The sequence below is a fragment of the Motacilla alba genome, chromosome 25 (genome assembly GCF_015832195.1).
Source record: "Motacilla alba alba isolate MOTALB_02 chromosome 25, Motacilla_alba_V1.0_pri, whole genome shotgun sequence".
Classification (NCBI taxonomy): Eukaryota; Metazoa; Chordata; class Aves; order Passeriformes; family Motacillidae; genus Motacilla; species Motacilla alba.
The window spans coordinates 2,238,847-2,256,921 of NC_052040.1; the positions used below are offsets into that span (position 1 = coordinate 2,238,847).

The 18,075-nt window shown below is 47.4% G+C and overlaps 2 protein-coding genes across 4 annotated transcripts in view; one reads left to right on the forward strand and one right to left on the reverse strand.

Annotated features, from left to right (window-relative positions):
- Positions 1 to 1,444: 1,444 nt before the first annotated feature.
- Positions 1,445 to 14,740, reverse strand: RNF115 (ring finger protein 115). 3 transcript variants are annotated; one of them, XM_038162092.1, is made up of 9 exons: positions 14,649 to 14,740; positions 12,971 to 13,029; positions 12,214 to 12,265; positions 8,399 to 8,604; positions 7,308 to 7,379; positions 5,967 to 6,039; positions 4,694 to 4,787; positions 2,686 to 2,801; positions 1,445 to 1,705 (listed from the first exon to the last, which is right to left on the reverse strand). In XM_038162092.1, exons 1-9 carry the CDS (start codon positions 14,709 to 14,711, stop codon positions 1,595 to 1,597), a joined length of 846 nt encoding a protein of 281 aa, XP_038018020.1. In that variant the 5' UTR covers positions 14,712 to 14,740; the 3' UTR covers positions 1,445 to 1,594. The 3 variants fall into 3 exon arrangements, with proteins under 3 accessions (XP_038018020.1, XP_038018018.1, XP_038018019.1); XM_038162090.1 differs by having other exon boundaries at positions 14,631 to 14,728; XM_038162091.1 differs by lacking the exon at positions 1,445 to 1,705 and adding an exon at positions 1,791 to 2,064 and having other exon boundaries at positions 14,631 to 14,728.
- Positions 14,741 to 14,904: 164 nt separating this feature from the next.
- The window catches only part of POLR3C (RNA polymerase III subunit C), a 6,702-nt gene continuing 3,531 nt past the window's right edge, over positions 14,905 to 18,075 (forward strand). The window contains exons 1-3 of the mRNA XM_038161726.1: positions 14,905 to 14,999; positions 15,147 to 15,350; positions 17,321 to 17,634. Of these exons, the coding sequence (XP_038017654.1) occupies positions 15,204 to 15,350; positions 17,321 to 17,634 (461 nt within the window). The 5' untranslated portion in view covers positions 14,905 to 14,999; positions 15,147 to 15,203. The remainder of the gene's footprint in view (positions 15,000 to 15,146; positions 15,351 to 17,320; positions 17,635 to 18,075) is intronic.

Here is an 18,075-nt window from a genome sequence, read left to right on the forward strand (position 1 = left end):
TGGTCAAATCCAGGCCAAATCCAGGCTCAAATCCTGGTCAAATCCAGGCCATATCCAGGCCAAATCCAGGCTCAAATCCAGCTCAAATCCAGGAGGATCCAGGCTCAAATCCAGGATTTTGAGGATCAGGGATTTTCCATCCTCAAATCCAGGATTTTGAGGATCTGGGATTTTTCCATCCTGATTTCCAGCAGGATGTGGAAGCAGGAAATCAGTGAGGAAAGAAGTGGAAGAAGGAAATTTCTGACCCTCCCCCAGAAATCCCCATCATCAGGGGAGCTGGATGTGCTGGAGAAGAGAGAAAAGCACTGGATAAATTTATAAATTTGGGATAAATTCGTAAACCCAGCTGGATTTTCCCAATCTCTGCAGACCCACAGTCCTGCCCCAGGGTTGGGGTGTCCCTGTGTCCCCCAGCAGAGAGGGAGGACGGGGACAGATTGTCCCAACAGAGCAGGAGGTGTTTGGATCTCCTCCTTTGGGGACAAACCCCACAAAGCAGGGTTTTCCTTCCCAAAAAAAGCTTTTCCTGAGCTCATTTCTGCCCCGTGCAGCTCCTGGCTCCCTTTCCCAGCTCCAAGGATGACTGGGGAATGGGGATTCGTTGAGAAAGGCCTTTATTGGACGGAAGAGCAAAGAAAATCAGGAATGAAATCCACGTGGAGCCACGGAGCCCAAGGGGTTTGGGAACGCGGGATGGGGGTCACAGTGTCCCCCCCACGGGCAGCCAGTGGGGACCACGAGGATGAGGAAAAACTCCCAGGATTCAGACCTGGAAAAGTCACAGGAAATGGGGGAAAAAAAAAAAACAAACAACCCAAAAAAAACCTCTCAAAACAACCAAAAAATCAGGAAAAATAAAGAGTTTCCTTAAGTTATGGGGGAGGGCGGGGGATTCCCGAGGGACTGGTCCAGAATTCCTGCCTGGAATGACTCGTGGGGGGCACAGGGAGCTTTGGACGCACCTGGGGCCACAGGCAACCTGGAGAAGGGTCAGAAAAAAAACCCCAATCAAGCCCAAAAATAGTCCAGGATGAGACAAAACTCCTGCTCCGAGCATTCCCGACGCCAGAGCGTTCCCAGAGCCTTTCCAGGACCACGGGGGCCCCTGAGGGCTCCAGAACCTTCCTGCTTCCACCTGCCATGATTTCACAGAGCCCCGAGGATTCCATCCCGAAACGGGGCAATAAAATCTCTGCGTGGCCACAATTCCAATCTCCTGGAGTGCAGGAAGATCCCAAAAAAAAAAAAAAAATAATCCCCTTTTGATCCCAACCTTTTTCCAGAGAAGGCTCACGAGGGACTGGGAAACCCCTCTTTGGATCCTACCGGAAAAAAAGAAAGAAAAAAAAACCTTTTTCTGATACAAAAATGAAACCGGATCACTGCCAAAACTTCCCAATTTAGGGCAAACGAGGCGATCCCATGGAGCAGAGGGAGAAATTCCCGGGAGAAGAGCGCTCGGTGCTGCGATCCCACAGGGAGGGCCCCCTAATTCCCGCTACTCGGGGGGGTTTGTTGGAATTCTCAATGTACACCTCGAGCTGGGCTGCCTCCGGAAGCTTCTGGAAGGCTCCAGAACTTTGCAGAAGGGTCAGAAAGTCCATCTCTCCTGCACCGGGCTGTCGGAAGCATCGGGATTTGGGATTTGCCTGGTGGAATCTTCCCCCTTGAGGCTCTTCCTGCAGACTGGACACGTGTCGTGCTGTGGGGGAACACACACAGAGCTCTTATTTTGGGGGATTTCCCCTAAATTTGGAATTTTCCGTGCTGAAAGGCACCGAGCCACAAGAAAATTTTGTGTTTGACCTGAAGCCGTGGAAAAAAATCCCCAAATTTTTTGATAACACTGAAGATCAGGGTAGAAAAAATTGAGTTTAAGGTTTTAGAATGCAGGAATATTTCTAAGGCAAAACTGAAATTTTAGGACAGTTAATTTAGTTTAATTTTAGGGAGTTTTTAATTTTCTTCTTCATGAGTTTGAGTAGTATTATATCAATATTTAATTATATCATGATATAATTCCCCCTTGAGGCTCTTCCTGCAGACTGGACACGTGTCGTGCTGTGGGGGAACACACACAGAGCTCTGATTTTGGGGGATTTCCCCTAAATTTGGAATTTTCCGTGCTGAAAGGCACCGAGCCACAAGAAAATGTTACGTTTGACCTGAAGCCGTGGAGAAAAATCCCCAAATTTTTTGATAACACTGAAGATCAGGGTAGAAAAAATTGAGTTTAAGGTTTTAGAATGCAGGAATATTTCTAAGGCAAAACTGAAATTTTAGGACAGTTAATTTAGTTTAATTTTAGGGAGTTTTTCACCTTCTTCTTCATGTTAGAAACAATAGAAATAATAATTAGTTAGAAATAATAATTATTAAAAAAGAATTAGAAAAGTCCGCATTGAGGGCTTGGGGTGATTAGTTATTAGGTTAAAAATAAAAATCATATAAAAAAGAGAGAAGTTAATTAGGGAAATGAAAGGGGAAGTTAATTAAGGTTAGGCTTATTTTGCAGCTTGTTAATTGACTGCTGCAGAACTCAACATAAAACACATTTCATGTGTGCAATACAGACAAGAACCAACCACCATTTGAGCCCAAACCCAGAATTCCATCTCCTCCACTTTGTAACAGAAAAAGGAAAGATGAAACCGTGACCAGAGAGGGTTTTTGGGATCTCACCAGCTCCAGCCAGGGCACGATGCAGCTGCTGTGGAAGACGTGGTTGCAGGGGAGCTGCCGGACCTGCTCTGCCACGGTGTAATCCTCCTTGCACACCGGGCACTCCAGCCCTGTGTCTGAGCAAAACGGGCGGTCAGGGGGGGAAAGGGGGGCTTTGGGGGGCTTTGGGGGGCTTTGGGGGGCGCCTTGGGGCTGCGCAGAGCGGGGCGGGCAGGGAACAGCGGGGTCCAGCAGGAACGGGGGGTCTGGCTTTTCGGGGGAGTGGTGTCGGCTGGAGGGGGAGCGGGCAGGGATCGAGGAGCTCCTGGCAGGGATCAAAGAGTTCCTGGCAGGGATCAAAGAATTCCTGCCAGGATCCATCCACACAAAATCCACAGGGCATGGAACATCCAGGGATCAAGGAACTCCTGCCAGGAATCAAAGAATTCCTGCCAGGGATCAAAGAGTTCCTGCCAGGATCCATCCACACAAAATCCACAGGGCATGGAACATCCAGGGATCAAGGAACTCCTGCCAGGGATCAAGGAATTCCTGCCAGGGATCGAGGAGTTCCTGCCAGGAATCAGAGAATTCCTGCCAGGGATCAAAGAATTCCTGCCAGGGATCAAAGAGTTCCTGCCAGGATCCATCCACACAAAATCCACAGGGCATGGAACATCCAGGGATCAAGGAACTCCTGCCAGGGATCGAGGAGTTCCTGCCAGAGATCAAAGAATTCCTGCCAGGGATCAAAGAATTCCTGCCAGGGATCGAGGAGTTCCTGCCAGGGATCAAGGAATTCCTGCCAGGGATCAAAGAATTCCTGCCAGGGATGGAGGAGTTCCTGCCAGGGATCAAGGAATTCCTGCCAGGATCCATCCATCCATCCATCCATCCATCCATCCATCCATCCATCCATCCATCCATCCATCCATCCATCCATCCATCCACATAAAATCCTCTGGGGATGGAGAATCCAGGGATCAAGGAATTCCTGCTGGGAACATGAGCTCATCCAGGGATCAAGGAATTAAGGAATTCCTGCTGGGAACACGAGCTCATCCAGGGATCAAGGAATTCCTGCCAGGATCCACCCAACCAAAACCCTCTGGGGATGGAGCACCCAGAGAACAAAGAATTCCCGAGCTCCTCTGGTGACCCCAGGGATCCCTGGACATTCCAAACCGTCCCGATTCCTGGCCTGCTCCGTGGGCTCAGCCACGTGGAATTCCAGCCGGTCCTGGGCTTCCCAGAAAAGAGGAGGACAGAAGGGTGTGGAAAACCACAGGATAAAAATACCCTGGGTGGAATTGTCTGGTTGAACCATAATGGAGGAGTTGGGTTCTGGGAGGGATCCTCGGGGTGAAAAATTCATCTTGAATTGCAAAGCCGGGATTGTTCTGAGACACCCCCGGGCTGGCAGGATTCCAGGACATTTCCAGAGCAGGTTGGAATGGGAAGAAGGGAGGAGCTGAGGGAACAAACAGGGATTTGGGATGGGAAAGTCATTATGGGGATGGGGGAATCATGATGGGAGGGGGAAATCATTGTGGGATGGGAAAACAATCATTGTGGGGAGAGGAAAATCATCTTGGGATGGGGAAAATTATCATGGGAAAGGGAAAAAAATCATGGGGAGGGGGAAAATCATCGTGGGGAGGGAAAAATCATCGTGGGGAGGGAAAAATCATCGTGGGGAGGGAAAAATCATCAAGGGGAGAGGGAAACACCACCATAGGGATGGGAAGATCATTGTGGGGATGGGAAAATCATCAAGGGGAAGGGGAAATCATCATGGGGAGGGGAAGGGTCAGAATAGCACATTTTAGGACTCCCCAAACACTCTGAAGAACGCTGCAGCTCCAAAATTCCAGGGAGAACTGAAGGCCAGAGCTGCTGGCAGCAGCAAAGCCTGGGAGCTGCCAGCTTCCAGCCCAGACCCAGGGGGCATGGAGCGGGAACGGGCGAGCCCGGGATGTCACAGGGCAGCAGCCAAGTGCCCCGGGCTGCGGGGCATGGAGGCACCCACCGACTTGCTCCTGCGTCACCGGCACCGTGGGCAGCGAGGAGATCTTCTCCTTGTCTGCTGGCGGCGGCCCCGTGTTCTCCAGCTGGCCCAGGAGCTGTGAGGAGGCACAAGAGGCAGGCTGAGGGCAGGGGGCACACGGCAGCTGCCCCGGGCACAGCGCCCGCAGCCGGGCACCCTGCACGCAGCCCCGAGGAGGGGACAGGGAATCTGACTGCCTGCTCTTAGAAGGACAATTTATTATTATATCAGATCATATTCATATATTTATATTATATTGTATCTATATTATATTGTATTATATCATATTGTGTATATATATTGTATTTATATTATATACCGTATTATATTTATATCATATTGTATATATCGTATATTGTATTGTATATGTAATATAAATACATTTATACTATATTGTATTAATATTACATTATATTATATTAATATATTTATATTATATTGTATTATATTATATTGTTATATTAATACATTTATATTATATTGTATTATATTACATTACATTATATAATATACAATATACAATATATAATATATAATGTGTAATGTGTAATGCATAGTATAATATGTAATGTATAATATATAATATATAATGTATAATATATAATATATAATGTATAATTAGAATATATAAAATACATACTATATAATATATAATGTATAATGTGTAATATATAATATATAATGATATAATATATAATATATAGTATGTAATATATAATATATAGTAAATAGTATGTAATATATAGTATGTAATATATAGCATGTGATATATAATATATAGTATGTGATATATAATATATAGTATATAGTATGTAATATATAATATATAGTATATAGTATGCAATATATAATATATAGTATATAGTATGTAATATATAATAAATAGTATGTAATATATAATACATAATATAATGTATAATATATTACACATTACATAGGACATGTATTTGGTATTTATTTCATGTTTCCCTCCTGTTCTGCTGTGCTGTGCTGTGGACACTGCAGGACAGCCAGGGGCCTCGGGAGGAGGCTCCACGAGAGGAGGAGGCGAGCTCGCGGCTGCCTCCCCCCGGGCCGCGGCCGGGCCAGACCGCTGATCCCTGATCCCTGATCCCCGATCCCAAACGGCCGAGCCCCAGCCCCAGCCCATCCCGAGGCACGAGCACGGAGAAGCGAGGGGACCCCCGCGGCCATTGCTCTGTGAGGCGTGTCGCCGAGGGCTGCGGGCGCGGGGACGCCGGGCGCCGCCACTCACCTGGGTGACGATGGCGTCCAGGCCGCTCTGTCCCCACGCGTAATCGCCAGGGCTGGAGTGCAGCATCCCGCTCCTGCCGGGACAGGCCAGTGTTCCCAGAGCTGCCAGCGTTCCCAAATTCCCAGAGCTGCCAGAATTCCCAGAGCTGCCAGCGTTCCCCGGTTCCCAGAGCTGCCAGCATTCCCAAACTCCCAGAGCTCCCAGCGTTCCCCAGTTCCCAGAGCTGCCAGCAATTCCCAGAGCTGCCAGCATTCCCAAATTCCCAGAGCGGCCATCATTCCCAGAGCTGCCAGCATTCCCAGAGCTGCCAGCATTCCCAAATTCCCAGAGCGGCCATCATTCCCAGAGCTGCCAGCATTCCCAGAGCTGCCAGCATTCCCAAATTCCCAGAGCTGCCAGCGTTCCCAAATTCCCAGAGCTGCCAGTGTTCCTGAATTCCCAGAGCTGCCAGTGTTCCCAGAGCTGCCAGCGTTCCTGAATTCCCAGAGCTGCCAGCGTTCCCAAATTCCCAGAGCTGCCAGCGTTCCTGAATTCCCAGAGCTGCCAGCATTCCCAAATTCCCAGAGCTGCCAGCGTTCCCGAATTCCCAGACCTGCAGCATTCCCAAATTCCCAGGCCTGCCAGCATTCCCAGAGCTGCCAGCGTTCCCAAATTCCCAGACCTGCAGCATTCCCAAATTCCCAGAGCTGCCACAGCTCACTGGCAGTTTGTGGGTTCAGGGTAGCCAGGACAAGGATGAGAGAGGGGAAATCTTCGTGTTTCAGAAGGCTGGTTGGTTATGATGCATATTATATTAAAAATGTTATATTAAAACTATATATGAATCCTTGACTCCGTGTTTCAGAAGGCTGATTTATTATGATATATATTATATTAAAAATGTTCTGTTAACGCTATACCTGAAATCTTGGCTTTGTGTTTCTGAAGGCTGGTTTGTTATTATATATATGATATTAAAAATGTTCTATTAACGCTATACCTGAAATCTCGACTCCGTGTTTCCATATATGGGATATATGATATTAAAAATGCTACATTAAAACTATCCTAAAAGAACAGAAAGAGCCATCAGAAGGCGAGACAGGAATGGAATAAAATTAACACCAAAGTCTTGAGGCTCCCAGAGAGCCTGAGCCATCTGCCTCCTTGATTGGTTATTAATTAAAAACATCCAACAAGGACCAAGCAAGGAGGCACCCGCTGCAGTCCACAGTAACAAATCACTCTTGTTTGCATTTTGAAGCTGAAGCCTCTCAGCTCCTCAAGAGAAGAGAATCCTGGTGAGAGGGTTTTTATAAAATACCGGAGCTACGGGAGGCGCTGCTGGGGTCGGGCACTCACCAGGAGAAGGGATGCTGCGAGCCAGGAACGGCCGAGTTGGCGAAAAAGCCGGCGAAGATCTGCTGGATGATCCTGAGGGCGAGGGAAAGCAGGAGTTAAGGGAGGAAATGAACGGTGGGAGGAAAAAAAAAGGGCAGGAAAAGCCCGGGAATTGCTGCTCCGGGGATGCTCATGGCTGTGGAAATGCCTGCATGGAGCTCCAAAGCACAGACAGCAGGGGTTGGACAGTCCTGACCCAGGGATGGGGAACTGAGGGGTGTCCCCAAAACCTCCTGTTCCATCGCAGTCCCATGTGTAGGGTGAGGCAATACAGGCGTTAAAACTCACACCACCACCAGCAGAAGCCAACCATTTCTAATTTCTAAAATTACCTCCAATTTCTAAACTTATTTCTAATTCCATTTCTCTCCCAACAACATCTGTCCCATTCCATAACATTTCTAAATCAACATTTCTTACCTCAAAATCTCCATCCAAACACATTCTGTATTTATTTTTATTTTCTCATTTCTAGATTTATTTTAAATTCCCTTCCTCTCCCAACGACGCCAGTCCCACCCCATAAAATTTCTAAATCCCCAATTTCTTACCTGAAAATCTCCATCCAAACACATTCTGTATTTATTTTTATTTTCTCATTTCTAGATTTATTTTAAATTCCCTTCCTCTCCCAACGATGCCTGTCCCACCCCATAAAATTTCTAAATCAATATTTCTTACCTGAAAACCTCCATCCAAACACATTCTATATTTATTTTTATTTTCTAATTTTGATATTTAATTCTAATTCCCTTCCTCTCAAAACGACGCCTGTCCCACCCCATAAAATTTCTGAATCAATATTTCTTACCTGAAAATCTCCATCCAAACACGTTCTATATTTATTTTTATTTTCTAATTTTGATATTTAATTCTAATTCCCTTCCTCTCCCAACGACGCCTGTCCCACCCCACAAAATCTCTAAACCGCCCTTTTTTCACCCCAAATTCCCCCCACAACCCCACCCCGCGCCCAAACCCTTCCCAAACCCTCCAAACCCCTCCCAAAGCCCCTTTTCCCACCCCGGGCCCCCCCAGCAGGGCTGACTCACCCCTCGATGGCCGGCGAGCGGTCGGGGCGCGAGCTGCCCCGCGCGCGGTACCTGCGGGGCACGGGCAGCCGCGGCGGGCGGCCGGGACCCCACGGCTCCGCCGGGGGACCCCTCTCCCCATCCCTGGCCTCGGCGTCCGGGGAGCCGCCGCTCAGGAAGGGCCGGAAATCCGGGAAGAACATCGTGTGGTCCAGGTGGTCCCAGAGCTGCGGAGAGCGGGGGTTTAGGCTGGGGGTGCGGATTTGGGGGAGCTGTTAGAGGCGGGGCAGGGATCTGGGTTAATTGTGACAATTAACACTGTTAAAGAGTGTTATCTGCTGTTAATTGTGACAATTAACACTGTTAAAGAGTGTTATCTGCTGTTAATTGTGACAATTAACACTCTGAAATACGGGTGAGGCAGTTATCTGCTGTTAATTGTGACAATTAACACTGTTAAAGAGTGTAATCTGCTGTTAATTGTGACAATTAACACTCTGAAATACGGGTGAGGCAGTTATCTGCTGTTAATTGTGACAATTAACACTGTTAAAGAGTGTAATCTGCTGTTAATTGTGACAATTAACACTCTGAAATACGGGTGAGGCAGTTATCTGCTGTTAATTGTGACAATTAACACTGTTAAAGAGTGTTATCTGCTGTTAATTGTGACAATTAACACTGTTAAAGAGTGTTATCTACTGTTAATTGTGACAATTAACACTGTTAAACACTGTTATCTGCTGTTAATTGTGACAATTAACACTGAAATACGGGTGAGGCAGTTATCTGCTGTTAATTGTGACAATTAACACTGTTAAAGAGTGTTATCTGCTGTTAATTGTGACAATTAACACTGTTAAACAGCGTTATCTGCTGTTAATTGTGACAATTAACACTGTTAAAGAGCGTTATCTGCTGTTAATTGTGACAATTAAGATTGTTAAAGTGTTATCTGCTGTTAATTGTGACAATTAACACTGTTAAACAGCGTTATCTGTTGTTAATTGTGACAATTAACACTGTTAAACAGCGTTATCTGCTGTTAATTGTGACAATTAACACTGTTAACGAGTGTTATCTGTTGTTAATTGTTGAAATCAGCACTGTAAGTTCAGGTGGGGCAATTATCTGCTGTTAATTGGCACTTCATCTTTTCCACAATTAATCTTTCAGGGCGATATCTTCTGTTGTTAATTGAGGGTCCCTGCACGGCTGACTAAATTGCAAACTCCCGCCGGGAGATGCTGAGCCCAGGGGGAGGAGGAGCCAAGAATTCCTACCTGGATACAATCTGAGGTTTGGGATAGCAGGGCAGCCATTCCCACTGGATTCCCAGAGGATCAGCCATTCCCACTGCATTCCCAGCCCTTTTCCCAGGGGATTCCCAGAGGATCAGCCCTTTCCCACTGGATTCCCAGAGGATCAGCATTTCCCACTGGATTCCCAGCCCTTTCCCACTGAATTCCCAGCCTTTTCCCACTGGATTCCCAGAGGATCAGCCATTCCCACTGCATTCCCAGAGGATCAGCCATTCCCACTGGATCCCCAGAGGATCAGCCATTCCCACTGGATTCCCAGCCCTTTCCCACTGGATTCCCAGAGGATCAGCCTTTCCCACTGGATTCCCAGCCCTTTCCCACTGAATTCCCAGCCATTCCCACTGGATTCCCAGAGGATCAGCCATTCCCACTGGATTCCCAGAGGATCAGCCATTCCCACTGGATTCCCAGCCCTTTCCCACTGAATTCCCAGCCTTTTCCCACTGGATTCCCAGAGGATCAGCCTTTCCCACTGCATTCCCAGCCATTCCCACTGGATCCCCAGAGGATCAGCCTTTCCCACTGGATTCCCAGAGGATCAGCCCTTTCCCACTGGATTCCCAGAGGATCAGCCATTCCCACTGGATTCCCAGAGGATCAGCCATTCCCCTGGATCCCCAGAGGATCAGCCATTCCCACTGGATCCCCAGAGGATCAGCCTTTCCCACTGCTTTCCCAGCCATTCCCACTGGATTCCCAGAGGATCAGCCATTCCCACTGGATTCCCAGAGGATCAGCCATTCCCACTGGATTCCCAGAGGATCAGCCATTCCCACTGGATTCCCAGAGGATCAGCCATTCCCACTGGATCCCCAGAGGATCAGCCATTCCCACTGGATCCCCAGAGGATCAGCCTTTCCCACTGGATCCCCAGAGGATCAGCCTTTCCCACTGCTTTCCCAGCCATTCCCACTGGATCCCCAGAGGATCAGCCATTCCCACTGCATTCCCAGCCATTCCCACTGCATTCCCAGAGGATCAGCCATTCCCACTGGATCCCCAGAGGATCAGCCTTTCCCACTGGATTCCCAGCCATTCCCATTGGATTCCCAGAGGATCAGCCTTTCCCACTGGATTCCCAGAGGATCAGCCATTCCCACTGGATTCCCAGAGGATCAGCCATTCCCACTGCATTCCCAGCCTTTCCCACTGGATCCCCAGAGGATCAACCATTCCCACTGGATTCCCAGAGGATCAGCCATTCCCACTGGATTCCCACAGGATCAGCCCTTTTCCCACTGGATTCCCAGAGGATCAGCCATTCCCACTGGATTCCCAGAGGATCAGCCATTCCCACTGGATTCCCAGAGGATCAGCCCTTCCCACTGCATTCCCAGCCCTTTCCCACTGGATTCCCACTGGATCAGATTTATTCTCCACTGGATTCCCAGAGGATCAGCCATTCCCACTGGATTCCCAGAGGAGCAGCTTTATTCTCCACTGGATTCCCACAGGATCAGCCTTTCCCACTGCATTCCCAGAAGGATCAGCCATTCCCACTGCATTCCCAGCCATTCCCACTGGATTCCCAGAGGATCAGCCATTCCCACTGGATTCCCAGAGGATCAGCCATTCCCACTGCATTCCCAGCCATTCCCACTGGATTCCCAGAGGATCAGCCATTCCCACTGGATTCCCAGAGGATCAGCCATTCCCACTGGATCCCCAGAGGATCAGCCATTCCCACTGGATTCCCAGCCCTTTTCCCAGGGGATTCCCAGAGGATCAGCCATTCCCACTGGATTCCCAGAGGATCAGCCCTGCCCACTGGAATCCCAGCCCTTTCCCACTGAATTCCCAGCCATTCCCACTGGATTCCCAGAGGATCAGCCTTTCCCACTGGATTCCCAGCCATTCCCACTGGATCCCCAGAGGATCAGCCATTCCCACTGGATTCCCAGAGGATCAGCCATTCCCACTGGATTCCCAGAGGATCAGCCATTCCCACTGGATTCCCAGAGGATCAGCCATTCCCACTGGATTCCCAGAGGATCAGCCATGCCCACTGCATTCCCAGCCATTCCCACTGGATTCCCAGAGGATCAGCCATTCCCACTGCATTCCCAGCCATTCCCACTGGATTCCCAGAGGATCAGCCATTCCCACTGGATTCCCAGAGGATCAGCCATTCCCACTGCATTCCCAGCCATTCCCACTGGATTCCCAGAGGATCAGCCATTCCCACTGGATTCCCAGCCTTTCCCACTGGATTCCCAGAGGATCAGCCATTCCCACTGCATTCCCAGAAGGATCCAGATTGGAATTCTGACTCTTTGGTGACCCCATTTTTGGCTCAGAATGGAGTGGATTTCCTACAAAATTTGGACTTTAAAATGCAAATATTCTGGGAGACCTGGGAGCAGGGAGAGACTCCACGCCTGGCTGAGCATCCCCACACAAACCCCTGGATGCTCCTCTTCCTCTCGTGCCCAAATGCCAATTGTCAGTCTCCCAAAACCCCCCAAAATCCCGGAAATTCTCAGGAAAAGAGGGGAAAAAAGCAGGAAAACTCACCTCTGAGAACTGAGAGGAGGGGCTGTCGTCCAGGGAATTGCTGTCAAAAAAACTGGGAAAAAGAGGAGAGTGAGGGAAGGGCTCACGGATGAAATTCCCCCCCTTTGTTTGCTGAAATATCCCCAGGAGGGGTGAAAATAAAGAGGAAAAGAAGTAAAAAATAATTTAAAAATAATAATAAGGCTTTGGGTTTTTTTGGAAAGATTAAAAAGGGGAAGAAAAGATAAAAAAGGGGAAAAAAAAGATTTAAAAAGGGGAAAAAAGGCAAGCAGAAAAAATAATGCAAAGAGATTTTTCTACTTAAATATTAAAAAGGGTAAGAAAATATCAAAAAGGAAAAAAAAAAAAGACCAAAAAAGGGGCAAACACAAAAAATAATGAAAAGGGATTTTTTTCTAAATACTAAAAAATAATAATACTTTTATTTTCCTTAGGAAAAAACCCTTTTTTTTTCCCTTAAATACTAAAAAGGGGAAGAAAATAATCAAAAAGGGGGGAAAAGAGACCAAAAAGGGTAAAAATATGAAGAAGACCAAAAAAGGTTTTTTTTGGTAAAAGAAAAAAGGGGGAAAAGCATCAAAAAAAGAGCAAAAAATGGCATTTTTTATGTTGAGTAGGGGTAAAAAACCTCCAAAAAGGGTAAAAATATCAAGAAGACCAAAAAGGTTTTTATGGTAAAAGAAAAAAGGGGGAAAATGCATGGAAAAAAGAGCAAAAATGGCATTTTTAAATGGAATATTCCTGGATTTCCTGGTACCTGGAATCATCAGTGACTTCCTCGATGAAGCCAGACTCGCAGCGAGGGCAGGTGTATTCCTGGGGAGACAAAAAAGAGTGGAAATTAAACCCAAAATCTTGGAAATTTTAAGAAAATTCCACCCCTTCAGGAAGATTCCTGATCCGAGACGGCAAACAGCTCAAAACAGCAGCAGAAAAGCTGAAAAAAGCTGAGAAAACCTGAAAAAAAAAGAGCTGAAATTCCCTTGGAATTTGGGCAGCGGAGAGGAAAATGAAACTGCAGAGGGAAGGAAGAAAATTCCTCCCAAGAATAAAAATTTCCCTGTTTCCATTCCCAGGGTTTTATCCCAAATTGAAGAAAAAAAACCCCAAAAAGCAGATTCTGATGGATTTTCCCTCTCCACACGCCAGGAACCGAGCGAATCCCAGATTTTCATTGGAATATTCCCCAATTTCCACCGTGGATTTTGTGGGAATTCCCCCCAAATCCAAATCCCGGAGCAGAGTTTTGAATTTGAAATCAGATTTTTTTTTAGGTGGGATGAAATTTTCCCATCCCCAGCAGCACGTGGGATGCCGGCGCATCCCGGGAAGCGTTGGAATATTTTTATTTTGGGACTATTTTTGCTGTTGGAGTCCATCTGGAAAGGCTCAGCTTGGCAGGCGGGAGCTGGAGAGATAAAAATGGAATTTGGGATAAAGAACTCTGCAGGGAGGGAAGAGGGGAGCAGATGGTGGGGGGGTCCTGCAGAGCCCCCGGCTTTTCCCTGGGATACTTCCAGGAGCTGGGATAATTCCCTGCATTTTCCTTGGGATAATTCCCTGCATTTTCCTTGGGATATTTCCAGGAACTGGGAAAAATCCCTGGATTTTCCTTGGGAAAATTTCCTGGATTATTCCCAGGAGCTGGGATAATCCCCTGCATTTTTCCTGGGATTATTCCCAGGAACTGGGATAATTCCCTGGATTTTCCTTGGAATAATTCCCGGGATTATTCCCAGGAGCTGGGATAATTCCCTGGATCTTCCTTGGGATAATTCCAGGAACTGGGATTATTCCCAGGAGCTGAGATAATTCCCTGGATTTTCATTGGGATAATTCCCTGGATTTTTCCTGGGATAATTCCAGGGATCATTCGCAGGAACCGGGATAATTCCTTGCATTTTCCCTGGAATATTCCCAGGAACTGGGATAATTCCCCTGATTTTCTGTGGGATATTTCCAGGGATTATGCCCTGGAACTGGCGTAATTCCCTGGATTTTCTCCGGGATAATTCCCTGGATTTTCCTTGGGATATTTCCCTGGATTTTTCCCAGTTCCTGGGATAATTCCCTGCATTTCCCCGGCACAATTCCAGGGATAATTCAGCAGTACTGCACGATCCCCTCTCTGCCGGACGCTGCTCACGGAGCGGGACGGGACTGCAATGAGGGTTATGGAATGATCCCCTTCCATCTGAACCAGGACATTCCTGCAGTCCCTTTCCAGACTCGGGGGGACATCTCCTCTTCCATGCGGGAACAACTCCGCGGGCCGGAGGTCACCCCTCCCTCAGGGGGCTCAGGGAGCCATTGGGGGCTCACCCCTGCCCTACACCCGCCCCGGCAGCTCGGGGCTCTCCCCCCGGCCCTCCCCGCTCGGGGCTCCCCCTCCCCGACCCTCCCTTCCCGGGGCTCACCGGCAGCTTGGGGCTGACCTCGCCCTTGCAGCTGTGGCAAAAGAACCGGTGCTGCTGCACCGCCGCCGCCGCCTCCGCCATCTTCCCTCACAGCTGCCGTCACTCCTCCCGGAGCAGCGAGCGCGGCCTAGAGCGGCCCCACACTTCCGGCGAACTCGTCTGCTCCGCGCCCAGCCCGAACGGCGCGGGTGCGCGGGATAGAGCGGCCCCGCGGGGCGCCGGCGGCGGCGTGGCGCCCCCTGGTGTGAGCCTCCCATTGGGAGCCTGGCAATGCCGGGTGGCGGCAGCGGAAGTGACGTAGCGGGAAGTGGCGGCAGCACGAGGCCGTTGCCATGGCGGCGGTGATGGCGGCCTAGGCCGGGCCTGGCGGTGAGGGCGGAGGGAGAACCGGGACGCGGGGGCACGGAGGGCACGGAGGGCACAATCCCACCGCGGGCAGCACGGGGACAGCGCTGACGCTGCCCCGGGCGGAGCTGTGCGGCGCGCTCAGCCTGTGTGCCCTCTGTCTCCCTTCAGCTGCTCGTTCTTGCCTTCCTCCCCCCGGTTCGTTCCGGGGCTTTCGGAGCCGCCGGGATGACCCAGGCGGAGCTGCGGCTCTGCTCCCTGCTCCTGCAGGAGCATTTCGGGGAAATCGTGGAAAAAGTCGGGAATTCCCTGCTGCGGACGGGGCCGAGGCCGCTGCGGCTGCTGGTGGGGGACACGGGGCTGCTCCCGGATCAGGTACGGGGCGGGCGGAGGGGATTTTAATATCAAAATAATCCCATATTAATAATGATAATATAACAATAATGATCTCGGATCAAAACAACTTTGTGTTGTTTGAAATTAACGGGAAATGATTCTGAATTATATGAAATGAGTATGAAAGTAATTCTTTGAAGTTGATGTGGATTTAAAATTAATTTGAAATTACTATGGGGTTATTCCCGTGAAAAGGGACAGGGTTATTGCCATTGAAAGGGATGGGGTAATTCCCATTATTCCCATAAAAAGGGGCAGGTTTATTCCCAGGAAAAGGGATGGGGTAATTCCCATTAAAAGGGACAGGGTTATTCCCATGAAAAGGAATGGGGTAATTCCCATAATTCCCATTGAAAGGGACAGGGTTTTTCCCATTATTCCCATTAAAAGGGACAGGGTAATTCCCATTATTCCCATTAAAAGGTACAGGGTTTTTCCCATTATTCCCATTAAAAGGGACAGGATAATTCCCATTAAAAGGGACAGGGTAATTCCCATTATTCCCATTAAAAGGGACAGGGTAATTCCCACTATTCCCATGAAAAGGGACAGGGTAATTCCCACTATTCCCATGAAAAGGGACGGGGTAATTCCCATAATTCCCATTAAAAGGGACAGGGTTATTCCCATTATTCCCATTAAAAGGGACAGGGTTATTCCCATTATTCCCATGAAAAGGGACAGGGTAATTCCCATAATTCCCATTAAAAGGGACAGGGTAATTCCCACTATTCCCATGAAAAGGGACAGGGTTATTCCCATTATTCCCATTAAAAGGGACAGGGTAATTCCCATTATTCCCATGAAAAGGGACAGGGTTATTCCCATTATTCCCATTAAAAGGGACAGGGTTATTCCCATTATTCCCATTAAAAGGGACAGGGTTTTTCCCATTATTCCCATTAAAAGGGACAGGGTTATTCCCATGAAAAGGGATGGGGTAATTCCCATTATTCCCATTGAAAGGCACGGGGTAATTCCCATTATTCCCATTAAAAGGGACAGGGTTATTCCCATTATTCCCATTAAAAGGGACAGGGTTTTTCCCATTATTCCCATTAAAAGGGACAGGATAATTCCCATTAAAAGGGACGGGGTAATTCCCATTATTCCCATGAAAAGGCATGGGGTTTTTCCCATTATTCCCGTTATTCCCATTAAAAGGGACGGGGTAATTCCCATTATTCCCATTGAAAGGCACAGGGTTATTCCCACTTAAAGGGCCTGGTTTATTATTTTATTATTAATTACTTTATTATTATTTTCTTATTATTTTCTTATTATTTTTTGTTATTTCATCATTATTTTATTATTACCTCATTATTATTTTATTATTATTTCATTATTATTTCATTATTTTTTCATTATTATTTCATTATTTTTTCATTATTTTTCATTATTATCTTATTATTATTTCATTATTTTTCATTATTATCTTATTATTATTTCATTATTATTTCATTATTTCTTCATTATTATCTTATTATTATTTCATTATTATTTCATTATTTTTTCATTATTATTTTATTATTATTTCATTATTATTTCATTATTATTTTATTATTATTTCATTATTATTTCATTATTTTTTCATTATTATTTTATTATTATTTCATTATTATTTCATTATTTTTTCATTATTATCTTATTATTATTTCATTATTATTTCATTATTTTTTCATTATTATTTTATTATTATTTCATAATAATTTCATTATTTTTTCATTATTATTTCATTATTATTTCATTATTATTTCATTATTTTTTCACTAGTATTTTATCATTATTTCATTATTTTACTCTATTATTTTTCTTTTAATTTTTAACTTTCATTTTTACACTTTTATTTTTAATTTCTTTTTTTTTTACTTTTTTTTTTTAATTTTTTTTTTAAATATATTTTTTTTATTTCCATTTATCTCTTCCCTCTACCCCGGCGTGCCCGGCAGGTGAAGAAGGCGCTGTGCGTGCTGCTGCAGCACGGGCTGGCGCGCTACGAGGCGCAGCCGCGCGGCGCCGTGGAGTACGAGGCGCTGGGGCGGCGCGTGCTGCGCCTGCTGCGCTACCCCCGCTACATCTACACGGCCAAGGCGCTCTACGGGGACCCCGGCGAGCTGCTGGTGGAGGAGCTGCTGCTGCACGGCCACCTGCCCATGAGCGCCGCCGTGGCCAGGGTGGCCGACCGCCTCACCGAGACCATGGAAGGTGGGAAGGAAGCTCCGAAAAATGGGATCTGGGAATGGTGGATGGGATCTGAGGTACCGTAAGGTGTTCTTTGAGGGACCCAAAGGAGCTGTTGGTGGTCCAGGAGCATCTTCCCATGAGCTCTGCAGTGGCCGGGGGGCTGATGACCTCACCGAGACCATGGAAGGTGGGAAGGAAGCTCAGAAAAATGGGATCTGGGAATGGTGGATGGGATCAGAGTCACTGTAGGGTGTTCTGTGAGGAGCTGCTGCTCCATGGGCTCCTTCCCATGAGCTCTGTGGTGGCCAGGGTGGCCGACTGCCTCACCGAGACCATGGAAGGTGGGAAGGAAGCTCCTCCCTCAAAAACATGGCATTTAGGAATGGTGGATGGGATCTGAGTCACTGTAGGGTGTTCTTTGGAGCACCTGGGAGCTCTTGGTAGAGGAACTTCTGCTCCACGGGCACCTGCCCATGAGCTCTGTGGTGGCCAGGGTGGCCGACCGCCTCACCGAGACCAT